This window comes from Martes martes, assembly GCF_963455335.1.
Source record: "Martes martes genome assembly, chromosome: 6".
In the NCBI taxonomy this organism is placed as follows: domain Eukaryota; kingdom Metazoa; phylum Chordata; class Mammalia; order Carnivora; family Mustelidae; genus Martes; species Martes martes.
The window spans coordinates 131,456,258-131,479,368 of NC_137893.1; the positions used below are offsets into that span (position 1 = coordinate 131,456,258).

The window sequence follows — 23,111 nt, forward strand, 5'->3', positions numbered from 1 at the left end:
AAAAAGTGACCATGTTGTTTGTTCAACAATACTTGAGTTACCATCTTGAGCGCAGGAGCTAATGAAACGTAGCTTAAGGTACAAAAATCTGATTTGTATACATCTATTCCTCCTCAGTGTATTTTGTGCTGATACAAGTCTTTCATAGAATTGGTTTTACTGCATTGCCCCCCACTTCTTTTTCTGGCCTTTTTTGTACTAAAAATGAGAACACCATGAAGACCTGACTTTATTTTTTTTTTAAGATTTTATTTATTTATTTGACAGAGAGAGATCACGAGTAGGCAGAGAGGCAGGCAGAAAGAGAGGAGGAAGCAGGCTCCCTGCCAACCAGAGAGCCCAATGCAGGACTCGATCCCAGGACCCTGAGATCTTGACCTGAGCCGAAGGGAGAGGCTTAACCCACTGAGCCACCCAGACGCCCTAGACCTGATTTTATCACCGCCCCACCCCTACTCTCTTTCACATCATCTTTTCAGCAGGAAATATTTATTAGCCCCTGAATGTACCCAACATTTTTCTAAGTTCTGTCAGTAGGAAGATACTTTCGAGAAATTCTCTATCCACAGATACTCCATGTTGAAATGGGGAAGACAGAAGTATGTAATTAGAATACAAAACCCTTAAGGGAAAGCGGAAGTAAATTCCTGGTAATCGAAACTGTAACCAATTATACTTGCAAGAATGGAGGTGACGACGGAAAAAAAAATCAATGATAATGACAGTCAAGTCTCATCTTTTTTTTTTTTTTTTTAAGATTTCACATATTTATTTGAGAGAGAGAGAGAGACAGAGACAGTGAGAGAGCAGAAACAGAGAGGAAAGAGAGAAGCAGACTCCTCACTGAGCAGGGAGCCCCACAGAATGGGGCTCAATCCCAGGACCCTGGGATCACGACCTGAGCTGAAGGCAGATGCTTAACAACTGAGCCACCCAGGTGCCTCACAAATCTCATCTTGAAAGAAGAGTTGAACTGCCAGAAGTGGGCATGTATGTTAATTTAAGCTATTAAAAGGTGTCTGACATATTTATTCATTTCTGTAAGGTTGAGTTCTGTTGACAGAGATATTACTGTGTGTTGATCTGCCTTCAATAATAGCTATACAGGATGAAAAATATAGACAATATATGCCTATGCTAATTTTGGCCAATAGAGCAAACACTTAGTGTAATTCTGAGTGCAATCATCTTATGTGAGACTGAAGATACCATCATAATCAGACAATGATTAAAGCCCAGAATGGAAAATCACCAGGATCAGATGAGTTCATGTTTCCTAATTAGAAGAATCAATTTTTACCCTACTAGAGCTTTCTGTCTGAGAGAAGCGGATTTTAAACATCTGCACACCCTTCGTGAAAGGTGCAGAGAAAGGTCGGAGATCCTAGCCATCCACTATGTTTGTTGTTTGGTAACGAGGCAAAGGATTCCTCATGATGCAGGACTTTCTTGGACCCATCTACCCTCTCATGGTTCATTGTCCATTTGCGATCATAAATCATATTCCAAACCTCTGATGAAAGACAGAAAAGCGAGGGAGTAAAGAAGAAAAGGGATAACATAAGAACCGAAAAGGGAAGTATGCTAATTTGGTCCATTTAGAAAGAGTTGAGGTATACGCAGGGAGCCTGTATCTGACCCAGGCATTTGCGGGCTGGTTGTTGTTGTCTTAGAACACGAGCCAACTCATTTATGGGATCTTCATTTTTATTATTTAATTTTTCCATTTTTTTTCTTGACGTTCTTTCTTAAAAAGAAATGTGAAAGTTTTCAGCTAAATAAAGGGGAAAAGGGCCATTCCCTTTATTCCCTCCAAATGAAAGAGTTATCACTTATAAAGAAAAGTGAAAAATGGTATCCTACCACTCTAAATTCCACAGTAGCCAAGTTTCATTCTAGACTAACAAAGATCGACAGGATCCTGTGCTCTCTGAAAAACATCACTGGGACGACCATGACTTCCAACAGTTGTTTCCAATAGTGGCTATTAACTTCTGAAAAGTACATATGATAAGACTGTAGATGAAAGAGAAAGTTGCACTAATCTCACATGACTTGCACACCACTGTGGAGCTTTAAGGAAAAAAAAAACAAACAAACGGGGGCAGCTGGGAGGCTCAGTTGGTCAAGCATCTGTCTTCTGCTCAGGTCATGATTTTCCCTTCCTGGGATCAAGGGAGTCCCACATCAGCTCCCTGCCCAGCAGGGAGCCCGCTTCTCACTCTTCCTCTGCCTGCCACTCCCACTGCTTGTGCTCTCTCTTTCATTTTCTCTGTCAAAAAAACAAATAAAAATCAAGAAAGAAAGAAAGTCATACACACACCCACACAAGCGGGTGGGAGGGAGAGAGGAAGGAAAGATACACATACAGCCCAGTTAAATATTTAATCAGTAGAAAAGTCTACCTTTTTATTTTCATGGATTCTTTTCATTTCTCCTGATTTAATATCAAAGGAGTCTTCTGGTGTATCATCCAGTTCACTGATATGCTCCTGAATCGCTGTGACTACTTCAGTAGGGATAAACCTTAGGCCACTGATATCACCAAACACCTGAAAAGTGGTGATAAAATGGCACATATTAACCTACCATATTTCAAAGAAATATTTAGGTGGAATGAACAAATGCTGTGACTTTTTCCTTACCCCCTCCCGCCAAGATCACAGCTTGGAAATCCCCCGAAATGCTGTATTGTTAACCTAACTCCACAGTTTAACAGAAGATTACAATTTAGGTTTTATGGTTCAGTTTCACTTCTGACTTTAGCAGGCATTGTATCACACACCAAAAATATAAATTAAAATCTGCATAGCATTTACTAATACAGAACACGGGGTCATAATCAGCAATTAAAATACACTTGGAAAGTGAATTGTCCTAATTCTATGAAAACCAAAAATGTCAAAATCAAATACAAGACTGGGATTTTCTTTTCTTTTTTTTTTCTTTTTGGCTTCTCTCTTTTTCTTTCTTTCTCTTTTTTTTTTTTTTTTTTTGCCTTTAATAACTATTGTGTGATGAAATGGATCGAAAACAAAACTGTTTTCATATGGGGGAAGATACAGAACAGCATTCCTTTTAGTAGGAACTCATTGTCCCTAGAGAAACTTTCTGTATATACAAGGCTAATTATCTTTGAACACAACTAGCAAGCATGCCAACATTGTGTTTCACTTGTCACACACAGTTTGGGTTTATTCCTGGGTTGTTTATAATGCTCATCAATTTCACTGACTTCATATGTCTCTCCTACATCTTGAAGGTATCTAGCATTTCCAAGCATTCTGCTGAATGACTGTTTTCCCTAGAACTTACGACCCTTGAACTGAAGGCTGTCCTGGTTCAAAAGGCAGGCAGGCACATCTAGATCTACATTGGCTGAATGAATGCATTTCTCTGGATAGCAAAGAGGACATCTGCTTACTTGACAAGTTCCCCCTTTGGTTACAGGAGAACTTTTTTTTTTTTTTCTTTTTCTTTCTAGAACTACTAGAAAGTAGTTCCATCTCCTAATGGGGCTAGTAATCATATAGTAAGCTAATCAGAAAGCCTTTTTCCAGAAAAGGACAAATAAATTTCCTTCCAAGATAACAAGTACTTGGAATGATAAAAACCTTGAGCTATGCTACCATCTGAAAAAGACAATATCAAGAATGAAGCCAACATAGATGAAAATAAGGGAGAGAAGAGAGACATTGGATAACATCCTTTCAACCCCCGAATTCAGCCATCCCATTAGAATATCTACTGTAATTCCCATTTAAGTGACTTAATAAATACCTTTTGTGATTAAGCAGAAATAGTTAGATGTTTGACATATACAACTACATCAGTTAAGAAAAATAGATATCTTTGAACACCTTGATTTTTTCTGTCTTGTTGAATCTTTCTTACAGACCTTCTGAGAGTCTACTTTCCCTAAAATTTTATGGTCCTTTCCCAGTATTTGCTTCTTGGTCACCCTTCCTTACCATCTCATTTATTTATTCTTTATTATATATCTTCCTTTCTACTTTTTTGTATATGATCTTTAAAAACCTGAATTTCTTGGGAAATAATTTGTGATATAACAGCACCTATTTAGATACCACATTTTCTTTCTTTTCAAAACTATCTAAATATGTAAGTCAGAATCACTATGTGAGAGCTTTTTCCGTGTCTCTTGAGATATGTTCCCTTTTAGATCTTCCATACTGTGGATCATGCCTGTTGTTTCTCAGAACTTCTGAAACGTTCGTTCCTGATATCAAATTGGGTGGCACTCAGTCTCTACCAGACTTAGGAATAACAGAACAACAAAGTCAATTTCCCTTAAATTTCCTGTCATTTACAATCTTTTCTTTGTGGTTGAGAATTAGATTCAGAGAAACCACCTCAATCATCACTTTGTCTTCTAAGAGATGAATTATTGGGACTTCTCCTTACTCAGTAGTATATCTCCATTCACAGGAATTCCACAAAGCCTATCATAGATACGGTAAGGAAGATGAAGAATTTTAAATCAGGTATGGCATTTCAGAGATTTTGATTTCATTTATCCCCTTACCATAAAACCCATGTATGCAAAGCACTAATTCACGGACCACAGCAACACAACAATATTGGGAGGCTTAGTTACACCCATTATGGTTCTGTGATGAAATAGAATTTTCTTTTTCTTTCTCAGTGGAATTCAGATTGCTACACCTAAAGTACAGCAATCTGAACCAGGGGTAAAGAGTCTATTAAAATTCTATTACAGGGGCACCTGGGTGGCTCAGGCGTTAAGCGTCTGCCTTCGGCTCAGGTCATGATCTCAGGGTCCTGGGATCAAGTCCCGCATCGGGCTCCCTGCTCGGCAGGGAGCCTGCTTCTCCCACTCCTACTCCCCCTGCTTGTGTTCCCTCTCTCTCTCTCTCTCTCTGTCAAATAAATAAATAAATAAAAATCTTTAAAAAAATAATAAAAAATTAAAAAATAAAATTCTATTACAACCATAGACTTCAAAAATAGGACCAGAAATAATACGACACTCTATGTAAGTAATGGATTGAATCAACATTGTTTTAGAGAAAGGGTATTTTGCATTTTAAAGAAGTAGAGTGTTGATGTGAATTTCCTCAAGCAGTTAAATAAGGGCTGACAGTGGGATTTATTCTGTGGGATTTAGTGACGATGGGGCGCTGGTCATGGTGACCCTGCGGGTCATCACAGCTGTGAAAATTGCAAGCCAAAGCAAACAGTCCTTTTATTTTTGCAAAAGTATACTTTACTTGGTTGTAAAATAGTCGATGTTCTTAGGTTAAATATCTGAATATTGCTTCTGAAGGAGCAGGTGTCACCTTAAATCTAAAGTCTAGTTTGTTTACTGGCTGTGTTTTATATCCTTTAGAAAATGACACAAAATGGCAATAAAATCATTGTAAGTATTCTACAGGGGAATATAAATGCCCTTTGGTTACAGTGTACATACCTTTATACATAATTCCAGTTTATTTTCCCTGGAATTATGTTAAATATGTAAAAAGCCTTTTCTCATAAAGGTAAAAATGCTAGATATTTCCAAGTTGTAATTTAGCATTAGTGTCAAAATTGCTTCAGAAAATAAGCTACTGTTACTGTTTCATTTCTTTTAAGTGTCATTCAGCATACTATATGTGATTTTGCACATAAATAAGCTTATATGATTTTATATCAGTGTTTGGAAAATGTGGGATTAAAAATAATTTATTGGGTACAAATATGTAAAAATAACTGACACTATGAACTGGTTTTTTACATTGTTTTAGCATATTACCATTAAATAATTGCTTCAGGGAATTACAGGAGAATTTGTTCCATGAACCATATAGAAGAAACCATAATACTTCTATATCCATACATTCTTAGAGGTAAAGAATCAGCACATTTGCAGATAGTTCTTAGGTTAAAAGGATACAGTTACAAAATGCACCAAAATATTTCCATGATATTTCTTCATATAGATATAAGTAAAAATAATTATGTTGACTTTTTTCATGAGTAAATTATCTTGGACTTTTAGGAAATGAGTATTAGCCTTATCAAATGGAGTCAAGATAAAAATCACTGATTAGGGGCGCCTGGGTGGCTCAGGGGGTTAAAGCCTCTGCCTTTAGCTCAGGTCATGATCCCAGGGTCCTGGGATCGAGTCCCGCATCGGGCTCTCTGCTCAGGAGGAAGCCTGCTTCCCCCTCTCTCTGCCTGCCTCTCTGCCTACTTGCGATCTCTCCCTCTGTCAAATAAAGAAATAAAATCTTAAAAAAAAAAAAAAATCACTGATTAGTAGTAACATGGCATATTCTGAAAATGCTTCTCTCAAGCACTGACTTTTTGTTTGCATGGATTTAAAACACATTTTTTATATAAAAATTCAAAATTTTCCAAATTTACTGTGACTTCAGACTAATAAATACAGAGAGGCATGTTTTTTCACATTTTTCACATTTCCCATTTCACCCTTCAAGATCTGGTTTCTAAAATCCAATGGAATAGGGGAGAAAAATATTCAGAAGTAAAAGTAAATAAATTTTTATTAAAGGTAAAATATTCCATCTTTATCAACTGTGCAATAAAGATTTAATTCTTCCCCTCTATAAATTTTGTGTTAGACATTTAAGCAATACGTTTAGTTAATATGTTAAAGCCTATTTTTAACACCACTTCTTTATATTTAATATATGTTTTAAAACATTTCCTATGATTTAAAATCCTGGGAAGTAGTTTTCTCTGATATGTCAGATGTATATGTATTATTTCTGATAGATGTTTGAATATAATAATATAATAAATCTTTTCTACAGCTTTCATAAGGTCTAATTGTTTGAAGACTCAAAGAAAATCTAAAATGCTGAAAATAATTTTATGTGTGTTTTCAAAAATAGTATCTGATCACTCTTTTTCTTATATACACAAATAAAAAACATGAGGTCTCTAAAAACCAGAGATTATTAGTGCATGATTGTCTCAAATTATTTATCAGTATAAATAAAGTACAGGTAAATTTAGTATTTTATAAGATAGGGCAAGTGTGGTGGTTTCAGAAGAGACCTATAGATTCTCTCAAATGTCTCTAAATGCTATATCTCAATATACAATAAATAGAACCAAAATAATTCTTCATGATTTTCTACAGAAACCAAACATAGTTGTACTAACATTACTTTAGTCACTAAAAGTTAATATTCAAACTTATCATTGAAATAGTTTCTTATAAGTTTCTTACACATTCCTGAAAATGTAGCTAAAATCTGCTATATTTATCTAATAATTATAGGATGCTAATTTTGAAAAAAATTGTTATTTTCTGTCTTACAGTTTATATAAATATGCATATATATGTATATGTACATATGTATGCATATATATGTATATATACATATACTTATATATGTATATATACACACATACATTATATATGATATAATAACATATATACATGTATTTTTATATGATAAATTAAACTAGAGGGAAGAATTGTCTACCTTAGTTTTGTGAAAAGCAAAACATCTCATAGCAAGTTATACTGACCTAATTATTATGGACAAATAAAACATTTATTTTGACACATACATATGGGAATAATAATTTTGTCACATAATTTTTTAAGTAATTCATATATAGAATTTTATGAATTTTCTATGAATTTTTTAATTTATATGAATTATATGAATTTTAAATATATATTTAAAAGATTAGTAAATGTGCCTATGTAAGATTTCTGTGGTAGTAGGACAGGAAAATGTCTTATAAGTGACATTATATTCTAATACTTGTCTGATCATTGAGCTCCTCTTTGCTCTTGTATTCTGATTCTTTTTAAAAATATTTCTTATAATAGGGCCTAAGTTTTAGATAGACAAAATGATGATCCTCTACAGTTTATTAAAATAGCCAATCATTCGTTGAGAAAGAAAAAGGCAAAATAGTATCAAGACCTTATCTTTAAAAAAATTAAAAGAAGTGATAACTGTTAAGTTTGAATTTGAACACCAGAAATAAAAGGCATTAGTGCACTTGAAATTTTTAACAATATTTTATGCAAATCCATAACTGTTGCTATTACTGTTTCATTTTAATGTATATTTCCCATATTGTCACATAAGTAAATGTGTCCAAAGGACTCACTGCATCTTTTTATGTAGGTTTTGTGCTAGAAATGTAAAATGGTCCAAATTTAAGGAATAAAAGTATGACTTTCTCCCATTCGCATGAGTACATTAATTTTAGTATCTTCTTTAGGCAAACCCATACAATAAAAACACACACACACACACGAATGGTTTTTTTCTTTCCCATACGCAATGTCTTTCCACAAAAGAAAATCTTGGATGGAAGAAATCCTCCCCTGAAAATGAAAGCTATCATCAACAATTTATACATTTCATGAATATATTCCAGAGAGCCCCAATTTCCTTTACTGTCCTCTTGATTTCTCTTCCACATCAGTGCATACATTTCTCTCTCACACACACACTGCTGATTGGTCATTTTAGTAGATGGATGGGGGGATTTCAAAATTCACGGAAGAGTCTTCCAGAAAAGTACGAAAATATGAGTTAAAACTGAAAAGTCTGTTTTCTTTGCCTGATGTTCTCCTGCAACTCACTGACTCATGGACCAAATGTGGTTTGCCCCCAACTTGGTTGATTCCAAGCGTCCTGTGGATTGGTGGGGGACATTCAGCTTCATCTGCTGTCTTCTCACTGAGACCAAAAAAGGTGAGGTCCACTTTCTCAATACCTGCTCTTTGCACTGTGGGGTCCCTCAATTCTGTGAGCGGAAGAAAAGCCCAGAGCCGAGTAAAACCCATCTAATAACAAAATTGTGTTTCCATTTTTCTTTTTTGCCTTTCTTCTCCTGCTGCTTTCTATCAGCAGAGCACTTAACAATCACTAATTGGTTAATGTGTTATTTAGGCAAGTATTAATATTCTCATTTTGCAGACAAGGAATGAGGCTTCCTGCTGTGTATCTTCTGGCCCTGGGTAAGGAGCTCTTCAGACGGGAGATTCAAAGTAGGTGAGCCCGTTCTCTGGAGGCCCAGAGACTTGCCTGGAGCCGCTCATCTGGGTCTCACAGAGCCTTTGTGAGATCGCTGAGTTCCTGACTCCCACTTCTCTGCTCAGACCACCGGGCAACACTGCCTCTAATGACAAAAAACCCTTTTCCCATTCCACCCCAACCAATGCTCCAAGGACTTTCTTAATTGCGACAGATACCCTGGGATTGGTAAGCTTATTTGTGACTTGATGAATCTGCTCTAGTCTTGCCTGGGTTTCTAGGTTTTGTAGCACTAAAAACTTTAAAGTAACTTTGTTCAGGGAAAAAAAAAAAATACACACACACACACACACACACACACACACACACACACACACGATATCCTGCCTACCTATTGAGCAGAGATGAAGCATTGCTCTCTGAGAGTCTATAGCAACACTGAGCTCAGATGGGGCTGATAAAAATAGAATTAAAGAAAGGTGCTCATGGCCAGACAGACCAGTGATGATCTCGACAAGTATGGAGGGAACCTCATTTTTTTTTCTTTACGATTTTATTTATTTATTTATTTATTTGAGAGAGAGAGAGAGAGAGAGCGTGTGTGAGAGAAAGCACAAGTGGAAGGAAGGAGCAGGCTCCCCCCGAGCAGGGAACCCAAAGCAGGGCTCGATCCCAGGACTCTGGGATCATGACCTGAGCCAAAGGTAGATGCTTAATCGACTGAGCCAACCCAGTGCCCCAGAACCTTACATTTTAAAGCAAAATATGCAGAACACAGTAAGGGCTATGTCATCAAGGGTGACAGGCCTGGATGGAGAAAAAAAAAAAAAAAAGGCAAACACAAATCAATAGGAAAGATCCTTTTTACTATGACTTCTATATCAGACTCACAAAATCTGACCTCTTGAGAGTAGAACTCGTTCTGTTCCAAAAACATGGCTTTCCATAAAAATAAAACCTTGAAGATAATTTGTTCATACCCAAATCAGTAGGGTTTTATTGAGACCAAAAAAAGGTTAATATATGACCTATATTTCATACCAGGATAAGAAGAGACTTCAAGATCACTCTTGTCACAGGTTAGAGCTGTGTTAAATGCAAAAGGAATTTAGATAACTGGATATCCTATTTAAAAACGACCATAAAACCTTTGAGAGTAGTGTTTAGGCTATAAGGCTGAAGCAAAATTTCATCCATTTTTATTTTATGGGTTTTGCCACATCTAATTTGTGAATAAATTAAGCTTGGACACAGCAACCTGTTTCTTCCCATGTCAGAATATCCATTCAAAATGTGGCTTGGATCTCACAGGTGTCTCTAAGTGGGTCTAAGTGATTTCCTAAGTTTAAGTTCCCCCGATTCACATAATGTGATGCATTTCATGTCTGTTTCCCTGGTCAGGGTGGCATGAAATCACTTAACAGCAGCACAGTATTAATTGTGAGAAATCTCCATCCTTAATCGAAAGGATATCACGGTGCCAGATTACCAACCACGTAGAACAATTTGGCACCCAGAAAGTCAATGCAATTTAACAGATTTCCTAGAGCATCAATAATGTACTTAGCACAGAGAGAGTGAGCTCCAGGGTAGAAGTTAACTTTAATCCAAGTAGGAGACTATTTATAAACCGTAATTTTAAAAGTCAAATAGATTTATCTTTCATCTGGAAAGTATAATCTACCTAGTTGTTGATATTTGAAATTTCTTGTCAATGCATGCATCTTTGGGGAAGAAGTACACTAATTTCGCTTCTCACTGAGGTTGCAGAGGACAAGACCAGCCTTGAATACCCTCCCGTTTCAGGTTTTATAGTTCAAAGGGTCAATAATACACCTGGAAGTACCTGGTAAGGGTCTGGAGAGAGAGGGAGGAGACTAAGATGATTGTCAAGTAGCCAGACGCGAGGCTGAAAGAACATGTGTCTAATCTTCAAGTTGCTCTAGAACTTGTTCCTAGGAGACCTGTCCTCTAGGAGACAAAACTTCATACTAGCAACATGTTTAGAGAGGCTAGATAAAATGTCATACTGGAGATCAGTGTTAGAGAAGGTGCAGGGGGTAGGTCTGTTTGAAATGGGTTACAAAGATTTCAAGGAGCAAAAAGCATGTCACGTAAAGCATGAAGAAATCAGTCAGTATGTCTAGACTGCAGACCCACGAGTAAGCAGGATGCGTGGAGGCATTTGCTGGGGTCTGCAAAAAGGGGGAAAGCTGGTTTAGAATGTACTAGAATCTCTACTGGGCACAGGCTCAGAAGTGCCGAGGGCCACTTCCATTACTGTATTATTACCATCACTAAGGCAGAGGTGGTGAAAACACAGACAGAGGGTCAGAGGGGCCCAGGAGCCTGATCGCCTCACCATTAAATCCTCCCAGAAGTGATTTTATTTTTTAGCCTAATGTTACTATTAGTACTTGGAAAAAAAGATGTTTACAAGTTGAATGAATTTAATGTTGCATGATCCATAATGCTTTGTCATCTTTATTGCACCTTCTTTTTTTTTTTTTATAAAAAGAACTAAAAGTACTTTGCAGATGTGATCCCATTAATCTGCCCCAAATCTCGATGAGGCAGGCGGTTTAAGTCTCCATAACCCAGTTTTACAGATAAGAATGTCGGCAGAGAGTATGGGAAGTGAGTAAGGCAAGGTTCTGAGCAAATGCAGGAGTGAGTGAATCCGAGGGCCCTGGGGATCGCTCTGCTCCTGGGAACGGGCCACCTCATGCCAGGGCTTCCCGCTCAGTGGTCAAGGTCGGCAAGCTGCCGTAAGATGTTTTGTAGCAGAAGCACAGACATCCCTAGTGTCCTGGCTTCATCAGGTCTTTCAGTGCATGGTGTGTACACATATTTAAGCACATGTCTGTGCAAATTAAAAACAAAAATAAAAACCAAACAACAACAAAAAAAAAAAATAAAAAAGCAAAGATTTCAGAAACCTAAAAAGGATCATATGCCAAAGTACATATAGCAGCCCTTGACCCAAACCCTCAAAGAATTCAATCAGTCAAAATCCCCCCACCTGTTGCTTTACTGCAGTATACACAGCTCTGTCACTTTCACCCCTCAGTGAGGGAGCAAGGAGGTCAAGTGATGGAGAATCTTGCCTGGCATGTCTGCGCTTTTCCCAGTAGAGTGTCTCTGTGTGTCGCTCCAGTACCCAAATGCTGTCAGGGGATAGGGATCTTAGAAAGGAGAAGCTCCCTAGTTGCAACACTGCTCTCCAAGCCACTTGAAATTTCCTCAAGGTTCTATTCAAGGCAATTGTAAGAGGACAGATTTTTATGAACTATATAACAAAAATACAATGGTAAGCGTCCATAGGGAAAGGGTGAAGTATTCTGCAGATTCTTACCAATTAATATTTTGCCACTGTTAAGTGATTTCATGCCAACATGACCAGGGAAGCCGACATGAAATGTATCTAAACCTTCCTCCTCCTCTCTACTTTATTTCCACCATCTAATGGGAAGTAACATTCTTTCAGACTTCAGAATTCAACAACACTGGAGCAAATAGGACCAATCATTGGGTTTCACCATGCCATGAAATGTGGATTTTAAGAATACGGTGCAATGTGAGAGATTCTTTTTTTTTTTTTTAAGATTTTATTTATTTATTTGACAGACAGAGATCACAAGTAGGCAGAGAAGCAGGCAGAGAGAGAGGAGGAAGCAGGCTCCCCGCCGAGCAGAGAGCCCGAGGCGGGGCTCGATGCCAGGACCCTGGGATCATGACCTGAGCCGAAGGCAGAGGCTTTAACCCACTGAGCCACCCAGGCGCCCCGAGAGATTCCTTTTTAAGCTAAACTCAACTCACCTGAGGACTCTGACTTTTTAAGGGAAATCACGGCCTGAAGATGGTGGCTAAGTGCTCCTTTAACATTTGTAAAGATTTAGGGATGGGGACTTTATTTTTCAAGATTTGTCTCATAGAAAAAGTATGAAATGGCCACCAGCTCAGTCATTTTGTGTGAGATCATGTAAGCAAGGGACTGTATTGAAGTATGCCCATGGACCCTGAGAACCCTTCTTCATCAATCTACGGGTAATTACAAATGCTACCTGAATCAAAGTTCTCATGGGCTGAATCCTGAATTATTTCACTTGATTTGTTTCCTGTCTCTCTCCCTCAAATATATCTGCAGAAACAATTTATTTCTTACATAATACTTTTATTTCTTTAGAAAACATTAAAACATATCTTCAAGGTTATTATGGTATTAGAAACATTAACTATATGATATGCTTGCAAAGTAATTTTGAAGCCTTTGAAATCAAGTATAAACACACACACACACAAACATATACATTCATGCACTACAACATACACAGCACTTGCATTAAAATCTTTTCATATGAACGTACCTCAACAATGGCGCCATTAGGGAGTCGGAGAAAATGGCGGTAGAGCTCTTGGAACCCACTGGGATAAACGGTGTATATAGATACACGAGAAGTAATATCCCCTGGACCAAGTGCAGACTCAGAAATTTCATTTTGCTGTTGGAGGTCACAGCTGGAGATTCTGGACTTGACGCCATGGTTTTTCCAGATATAATCATACACTGCCACCTAGTGAGACACAAACCCCCCCCACCCCCGCCACAAGCCCCCCAGCCCCAGAAAAGAAGAGAAAAAAAATTAATTAACTTCTGGTAAGAGCATAACCAATTTTAAATGATTTTACAATAAATCTGGAAGTCACTGCCATCTGCAGTGCCTGCACTCCATTCCACGCATATTTTTATGACATATATCTAAGTGGTGAAGATAGACAAATCCCCCGTGTGTGCTCCATAAAGTTAATTCTACACAGATGAAGCTGTAATTGGCTCCCGTATTAACCCAAAGTAGGAAGATCAAGCAGGATGTGACAATGACAATGTTGATTAAAAAAAAAAAAATGCTTACGAATGGTGTTATGAACGGGTGTTTGTGTTTTCTCATCCAAAAGAAATCCCTGCTCATTTTTTCCTTGTTCTCACTGTGCTAAGTGCTAAGTCTCCGGCATCATCGAGACAGTGACGAGATAAATTAAAGATACATTTTGCTGAAGTGCACAGGGCAGGATTTTTGCATACTTTATACATTTATCTACTATTCTTCCTTCGTAATGTCCCCGACTCTTATACTTGCGGGACTTAATTTCTAGTAGGATTTCTCAGGTAACAATTCCATTTTCTGATACAATGTACCTGTGGGGTCTTCATTAATACTAACTGAATTATGAGTGAGTGGGAAAGACACTCTTCTATTGCTTGTTTAAAATATTAGTAGGGCACGGGTGCCTGGGTGACTCAGTCAGTTAAATCTCTGCCTTTGGGCTCAGGTCATAACCCCAGAACCCTGGGATTAAGCCCCACAATGGGGGGGGGGTGGTCCTTGCTCAGCGGGGAGTCTGCTTCTCCCTCTCCCTTTGCTCCTGCTGCCCCCCACTCATCCTTTCTCTCTCTCACTCACTCTCTCAAATAAATAAATAAAATCTTTAAAAAGTAAAATATTAGTGATGAAGATCAGACTATAACACTCTAAAATTTGTTTGTGGCCGATAAAGTTTCTGGTCTCCTGATATCTTTAACATTGTCTACAACCACTGAGTTACACAGATGCTTTCTATCATTTCCAATTTCCATATCTGCAGATGCCAGTAGTTTCAGGATCAGAGAGAGGAAAGGAGTCAATGGATTTCTTTTCTCACTGGCTTTTTCTGAGGCAGAAAACGTTTATCTGTTGTTGCAGACAGTCCAGATCAAACACGTGCTCCAAAGTTAACTCCTCCTAAGATGATTTACAAATATTTTAAACCCTCAGAAAGACAGAAAGATTTTAACAATATGAAAGAAAGTTCTGGCCAATTGCTGTTTACTTCAAGTCCATAACCGACAATAAACTCCCAAGATTCCAGCTAGCAATTTTTTTTTTTTCTTTGACAAGATTGAAATCTGGATGAACAGGTAAAGAAGAGGTAAACGTCTGGAAACGGCTTGCGTGAGAGGAAAGATCAAGGTCTATTATAATTAAAAACAGAAGTTTCCTGAGGATCCATTCTATCTTAGGTTTCTGAGGAAATCAAAACACGCTTGCGGGAATTCACAGTAAGCACACAGTTAACAGAAAACTACTCTGTGGTGAGTGAGTCCACAGAAGGCACCTTCCTAAGGAGACGAGCTTTGAGTTGGGTCTCAAGGCCTTCACAGGATTGCAGTAGAGATGAAAAATGCCAAAGATGCTTCTAGCAAAGGAGCAGGAATCCTAACGGCGCTGATATGCAAATGCAGCTGGGATTCCGGGGCCCAGGAATGGTCCAGTGGACTGGATTGTAGCAGGGATGCGAAGACCAGGGTGCAAGGCTGGAAACATCTTTCGGGATTGCAAAACTGTCACCTTCTGTGCTAAGATATTTTGAGCATAATTTGAAAAGGGGGAATGGGGTGGTTTGAGCAGAGGAGGGGTTTGATTTGTATTTTAGAGTAAGAGAGCTGAAAGCAAGGTGGAGGGTAGACCAGAAGGATGAGGGATTGGAGATCATCCTGCCCAAGACAGATGATGAGACCTGGTGCTTGGGCTGTGGCAGTTACATTGGAGACAGTGCATGATTTCTTTTCCCGAGGAAGATTCATCAGAGTTTGGTCACCAGGTCGTTATGAGCTGTGAACAAAAGAAACACCTCAAAGGTCACAACAAACGCGAGACCCCACAGACCCGTGAGCCCACAGAAATGCGCTGCGGAGAGCGAGCAGGCAGTGCACGCTTGAGGAGGGACAATCATTCATTGAACATACATGAAGGAGAAATTCATTAAACTATGGCATAACTGTGGCAGCCACTGTGCAACTATAAATCAATGTATATAATTAATTCTTCATCTGCGTGGTAGCCTGGTAAGGATGTGAAGCAACACCACACATCGCCAGGTAATATCAGGCGATGAGCGAAGACAGGCTGCTCTTCAGGCCCCTCCAGGAGTCTGTGTGGGATCAGAACCGAGGCCTCGTAGCTCTCCACCCCGTGCACACAGCTCCAGGCCAGGTATTACATATGTCTCTCCTCTTCTTTAAAGGCAGCCCATTCACCGATGTTTCCCAACCTCTGGATGTAGAAGATTAAGCTTCAGGAAAAGCAGAATAAAATAAATGGGATGGGAACAAGCATGCCGTGTCCTGGAGACCCACCTGTCTCTGCTCATGGCACGAAGTACTGGTGAAAAGGGAGTTAGACTGGAGCCCTGATAGATCAGAGCCTCTCCGTCTGAGAAATGCAGTGAAACCCCCCCGTGTTGCTCCCCTAGACACCGTGGGTCTGTTGAAATGTCTGTGAAGATGTGCACATTTGTCTGAAAAGCAGCAACTCAGCCTTCAGAAGTTAACACATTTCGAAAGGTAAGTGACCTTTGTGGGCAGAAAAACGTGCAGAGTAGATTTTTTTTAATAATTTTTACCCATTTGGATATGCACTTCCTTCTTCCTCCCCTTTTTAACCATCTCTAGCCCTAGGGAAGAGAGCATAACTTGCCTTCTGCCCAGAGACATCTTTCATGTAAGCGTCTAGGAAGAAAGGGGTAGGTAGACTTGAAAGGAAGTCAGCAGTGTTTAGTGGCAGGTCTTAATGTGGGCAATTCACACACACACACACACACATACACACACACACATAATATATGTATATTTTAATTTAATGTTGCCAGTCTGCCAGGTTGGTATATTATTCCCATTTTATAGATTAGGAAACTGAAGCTCAGAAATGTGAAACAACTTGTCCAGACACACTGTTATGTGGTCGTATTTACTAAGAGATCATTCTTATTCCATTGCCTCAGAGAGCCCTACACTCCTGGCCCCTCTCCACAACTTAACTCATTGTCCTCTCTGATGAATGCAGAACAAGAAATCCGAGAAGCCTCCTTGCTCTGCCCTCTCGTTCTGTTCCATCCAAGCTACCTCTAGGAAGTACCCATATTCTCTGCCTGTTCAGAGTCTAGAGCTCCCAAGACCAGCCTCTTCTGAGCAAGACCTTGCATTCCAGCTCCGTCTGTGCCGACTCTCCTTCCTTATGGGGTGATGAATTAACAAGCCCACTTGGCAGCTGATCTAGAGCCATATCTTCCAAACAGCTTTATCAGCAATGAGGCTGACACTTTATTGCCTTTGGTCTGGTTCCCGTGTTTCCTTAATTTTCTCAAATAGCTCAGATGGGGAAAAGAGGTGTATAACGTAGTAGCCCCCTGAGTCCCCAACAATAATCACACAGCTCTGATATTTGAACCCAGGTTGGACTGACTCTAAAGCCCAGGCACTTCTGATTTCACTGTGGGGGTAAAACATGTGATCACGTTGGACACTATTATCTTTGTGAGTTAGTGTGTGTCTGCAGAGTGGGGATGTGTCTAAACATGATTCTGGAAGCTGAATTTCCCTTTCAGTTAAGTGCACCTATGGAAGAAGCTGAGGGAAGGTTTTTTTTCCATCCTTGGTCAGGGTGGGAACTTTGTAAACACCCTTCTTGACTCAAAAGGGGTGTTGTGGAGAATGTCATGAAACAAAAAGGAGTAGAGGCAGCGTCCCAATTTCTGCCGACATTAAGACTACCATAGCCCATGGAAGTTTCTCAAGGTTCTTTGAATTGAAGATGAACTGGAAAAAGTACTGGAGTGTGTTTTCCTCCCCTCTTCTGGACCCTAAGGTTGTAAAACAAAAGCAATTGGGGTCCTTTTCAGGATTTCTAGCTAGCGGTTCTTAAGATAACATCATCGAATATCTATCAACAACCAAGCGTGTGGATCAAGTGAAACCTTATTATTTGGGGCACACACCTCCTCATAGAAAAGAAGGCAGAGCAGAGCAGAAGGGAGGGAGAGAGACCCATAAAACCTCACTAGAAATGGTTAAGAATCTGAACCAGATGTTCACGCAGAAGAGAATATTTTCGGTTACCTGCTGATATATTGAACATTCTCCCATTGGCCATGAACACATCCTACCCTACGGGTAATTGCTTTATATTCTGACTTACAACCGAAGACAGCCTGAAGCAATTGGGGATGCTTAGCTTTGAAACCTTCTTAAAATCCTCCCTAGGGTTAAGAAAGTAGGGCAAGGTAAAAAAAAAAAAAAAAGAAGAACATGGATTTTTATAACAGGAACTAAATCCGAGAAAGGCAGATCAGAGGGTGGACACAGAGGTGAGGAGTGATGAGGAAATCACCATTCGATTTTTCTGAGGTCCTTTGGCTCACATCTGAGTAATCCATGTGGGTGAACGTGATTCTCGGCACCCATGCCCTCTTGACGTTTAGCTCGATTTCTTTAAAGCTAGCTGTTGAGCAACAAGCTTCTTGGCAAACTGACCTGTGATCGTTAGTAACTGTTCCCATGTAATATTTCTCATTTAATTTTATTTCAGGCCACGAAGGCAATTCAAAGAGAGGAAGGGAAGGATTTGTTAAGGCAAATACCAGACAACCTTGGACATTCTTGCCTAGGGTCGGTGAAGGATGAAAAAGAAGGAAACAGGATATGATTTTTTCTATAAACTGCATTTTCTCTAGATGCCTTTGTTTTCCATTTCCTAGTGAGGAATGGTTAAACTATTTGGTAGTTGGGATAATATCCATGGAAAATTGGAGCTCACTCGGTATTTCTGCAAAATGATAGGCCAGAAGACATCTACCATGCCCTTTGGAATCCAAAGGTAACTCCACAAGTGAACTCTCCTGCTATCAGAAATCTCTTTCCTTAAACCCATCAACTCTGTCCCTTCGTTTCCAAGTGAGCCCAGAGTGAGTTAATAGATCTAGTGAGACAAGTGAATAGAGACTACACGTATAAGACACACTTGAGGAGCTTAATCTGGAGGCCCAAAAGCTGAGAAGAACCCACAAAATGCTCAACCCACAAACAATAATCCTTAAATGAAGTTCATGGTTCAGCAGAAAAACAAGTTAAGGGCAGAAATTCAATGGTAGACAAAACAGGCCGGAACAGGTTCAAATGCTGCATATTTCACAACAGAGCTTAATTAAAACAGGACTATGAGGCTGTTAATTGCATTATAATAGTTCAGCATGAAATTAGGTCTGATGTGAATGTCCTTATAGTGGATTTGTTTATGTTATTATAATTACACAGTGGTACATAGATTTGTTGCATAGATACATTTTTAAAAGGCCAGCTCTTGGGTGGATTTCTTTTTTTTCCTTGCTGGAATTTGCACTCTATTTACAAGTGTGGAAAGTCGGCAAAAGGGAACCAGGGTCAGGAAACTAGGTCATACTGGATGATCCACTTGGTCTCCTGTGTATTTAAAGCTTAGAACTCCAAATAAGTTGTGCCTCGATGATGGTGATTTTATTCACCATTTCTTTGGGAGAACATGTGTCATTACAAACAACTGGGTCTCAGGAAAATAGGTGTCTTTCCCAAAAGTGCTTATTTTGACTTAGAAAGCAATGCCTTCCCTTAGAATCACTGAATGCAAACCTATGGTTAATCTTGTGTCTGTAGTTCCCCAATATCATATATCCGGGTATAAATAAAAAAATGTTGGGGCACCTGGCTGGCTCAGTCATTAAGTGTCTGCCTTCAGCTCAGGTCATGATCTCAGGGTCCTAAGATCGAGCCCAGCATGAGGCTACCTGCTTTTCAAGAAGCCTGCTTCTCCCTCTCCCACTCCCCCTGCTAGTGTTCCCTCTCTCAGTATGTCTCTCTTTGTCAAATAAATAAATAAAATCTTTAAAAATAAAAAATAAATAAAAAATTTAAAAATGCCAACATTTCAAAGATTTGGGTCTAGTAAAAGATGGCAACTCCTGTTCACAGAATGGAAAAGAGGAAAAGACATAGCAGGAGTGGATTTGCTTTTCTGAATATAAAAATGGATATTGTTCCTTGACTCGTCCATAGTTTCCACTTTTGGGATGAAGACTTACTTGGCTCACACAAGAACATAACCTATGACCTTAGCCTAAACACTAAAACCTGAGATAATATCAGAAGTTTGGGAAACATAGACTACATATTTGATAATGTTTTCGATTTTTACTGAGACATATTTATTTCCATGCAGATGCACTTTGGGACATTTCTTCATTTTGTGTGTTGCTTTGAAATAGAACAGCAAAAAATTAATAGAAGATTACCTACAAATAAATTAGGTAACTAAGATGATTATGCCTTCGTTTTTTCTTTCTTTAACATAACCATTAGGAGTATAGAACAAGCACTTAAGTAAATTTGAATCAATTTAGAGAAAGGTAATAAACTATGTTGCATTGTCAGAAAGGAAAGCCATACTTCTAAACAAAATTACCTGTGCTTAATTTAGGTAGAAATTATGCAATTTGGGAAAGATAATATATCTCTGTATGTGGGTGTGTACACACTATATAGTGAGTTTTGCTATTGTGAATATCTCTAACTTTAAGAACCCCCAAATTTTGCATCTTGCATCTGTTAGCAGAAATATATGCTTTTTTCATAACACTTCTGCAAAATTCTTAAGAAACACACTAGGAAACCACAAAGAACTTGACTTCTGGTTATGATATTTTTCAAAGCTCTTGGGAATAGAAGTAAATGAAAGAAAAAGTTACGGGTTATTTCATGCAAATAGAAAGTCACAGGTCTTAGCGGTATTCCCAAGGCTTTTGCTTGTACATATGTATGCAAACATTAATAGTAGCACAATACAACTATAGGGGAGCAACTACAGATTTGTTTCCAAGAAAGCAAAAGCATAGAGCAACCCCACCGCCCCACTTCTGTGCATGGAAAGCCCTGGGAAGAGAGGACTCTAAAGGGAAAACATGAGCTCGGGAGCAGAGAGAGGAGATTCAAAAGATGACAGGAAGAAGAAAGGTAATGAAAAACAAAACAAAACAAAACAAAACAAAACGAACAAACAAAAAACTTTGCTCCAGCCACCCACTGCCTTTGAAGATAAATCCCACAGGTGGCAAATGCATTTGTTTAAATGGAAAGCAGTCATGATGACGTGGTTAGCGGTATTTTCCATTCATATTCTCCACTCTCTATAGACACACAGAGAAAAAAATGTTTAATTTTATGGTCTGATTGCATATAAACCATGGCCAAAGAATTGCACCATATACTCAAATCATCAGATTTAAAAGGAGACTTTTTCTTCCCCTGAATTCCAGAAAGAAGAAAAAAACCATGAAATTATCTGTGATCTAATATTTTAGTTTCTGGTCCAAAAGAACGGAAGGCAAATAATTGGACTGACTCAGATAAGACAGTCAGTTTTAGTCCAATTACCAGAAAGAAAGAAATTGGACTATAATTTTTTTTTTTTTTTTTCCTTTCCAGATAGCAGCCTGGCAGTATGATCCATAGACCAGGGTAGAATTTACTTAAACCCATCCATCCAACTAAGCCACTAAATCACTGATAAAATGAACTTCAGGTATCTGCAAGTATGAAGATTACTTGTTCTTTTTAAAATATTTATTCAACCAACACCTCTACCTTTGCTTTGATGTGCCGTGAGCTCTCTATCAGGAAATTATTCATCCAAAAGGGTACCCACCACCATACTAGTGGCTGATCTCTTGATTCTTATCCCACACCTTTAGTTTAATTTTCTCTAATGGCAGAAAAATACCGAAGTGTAAGACATGCAAAAGATAGAGGGAGGAGTTGTCTCTATGTATAAGCGTGTATGTGTGAGTGTTTTATTTTCGATTTAGGAAAAATTACTCCCAAAAGGTAGTTGCCCAAATATTTTTGCATCAGCTACAATGAACAAAACTATATAAATTATAATTTCTTTATACCCTAACCATCTTTCTTCCCCTAAACCTTAGTTAGGTAGTATAAATTGGCTGAAAATCTGGGAGAGCGAGTTGGCAGCGGTAAGAGTGAATTTACCAAACACTGAGCATGCTCCTACATGAGCTTTTGTAATGACTATTGCATGAATCTTCCCCAGACACCTACCAACTCACTCGCTTCCTTTAAAAATGCTACTCAAATGTCACCTTATCAGTGCATCTCTTCTGACCACCCCCCCATATGAAATAACCCTTCCACCGTCAGCCAAACCCTATGCCTTATTTTCATCATATCATTTGCTAAAAGTGTTACTAGCAACCATACTATAGATTTACACTCTTCCCACACACAAACGTAAGCTTCGTGAGAAAAAGAAAAAGAGCTTGGCTCATAAGGGACACCAAATTTCAATTTGCGGAAGGGATACATGAATGAATTAAGTGATTTGAATGGATTCAGTATTGAAGGCAGCCTGTTTTTATTCTGTTTTTTGTTTTGTTTTGTTTTGTTTTGCATGCCTATCTTGGAAGCCGCTGAAATGGATTCATTTTTGAAAAACTCCAAAATGGATATGCAAAACTACCCCTCTTTAATATCATTAAAAAAAAAAAAAAATACTAAGGCCATGCCTTCAGAAGCATCAGTGAGATGAACTCTCCACCAACTTCCCGCAATGCAAGTTGTAACTCCTTATTTCCTAATTTAGTAAAGTTTGTTCAGCTGCTATCTTATCACACCATCCTCCTACTCCACCCACACGCCTAAGACTGCCTGTGTCATAACTCTCCTGGAATAACACCCCTTTGCACGCATATAAACCTTTGCTCCAAAGCAATGATGCATTATATGATAATTAATTGCCTTATTAACAGCCCAACAAATAAAGAAATATTATTTTGATTGGAATCGTAGTGATTTAATGAGGGGGGAAAAAAAGGAGTGTATTTAATCTAATACCTTCCTCTTACAGGACCAGGGAATATTTTCCAATTGTTTTTCACAACTATGAAAGAAATCAAAAGGTGTTTGTGCTTTAAAACTAAGTCTTTTGTCAGGGCACGTGGGTGGCTGTCAGTTGAGTGTCCCACTCTCGGTTTCTGTTCAGGTTGTGATCTCAGGGTCCTGGGGTGGAGCCCTGTCTTGGACTCCCTGCACAACGGAGAGTCTGCTTGTGTCCCTGTCTCTCCTCCTATCCCTGCCTGAGCTTTCTCTCTCTTTCTCTCTGAAATAAATAAATAAATCATAAAAAAAAAAAAACCCTAAGTTCTTTTTCATTATTCAAAGACATGTTTGAGTCACGCATTCAAGCCAGAGGTCATGAG

At 38.7% G+C, this 23,111-nt stretch overlaps 1 protein-coding gene across 1 annotated transcript in view; it reads right to left on the bottom strand.

Moving 5' to 3' along the window:
• Positions 1-2,384: 2,384 nt before the first annotated feature.
• Positions 2,385-23,111, bottom strand: part of LOC308344413 (uncharacterized protein) — a gene marked incomplete at both ends in the record, with an annotated part of 299,357 nt that continues 278,630 nt past the window's right edge. The window contains 2 exons of the mRNA XM_080805961.1: positions 2,385-2,552; positions 13,367-13,573. Of these exons, the coding sequence (XP_080662087.1) occupies positions 2,385-2,552; positions 13,367-13,573 (375 nt within the window). The remainder of the gene's footprint in view (positions 2,553-13,366; positions 13,574-23,111) is intronic.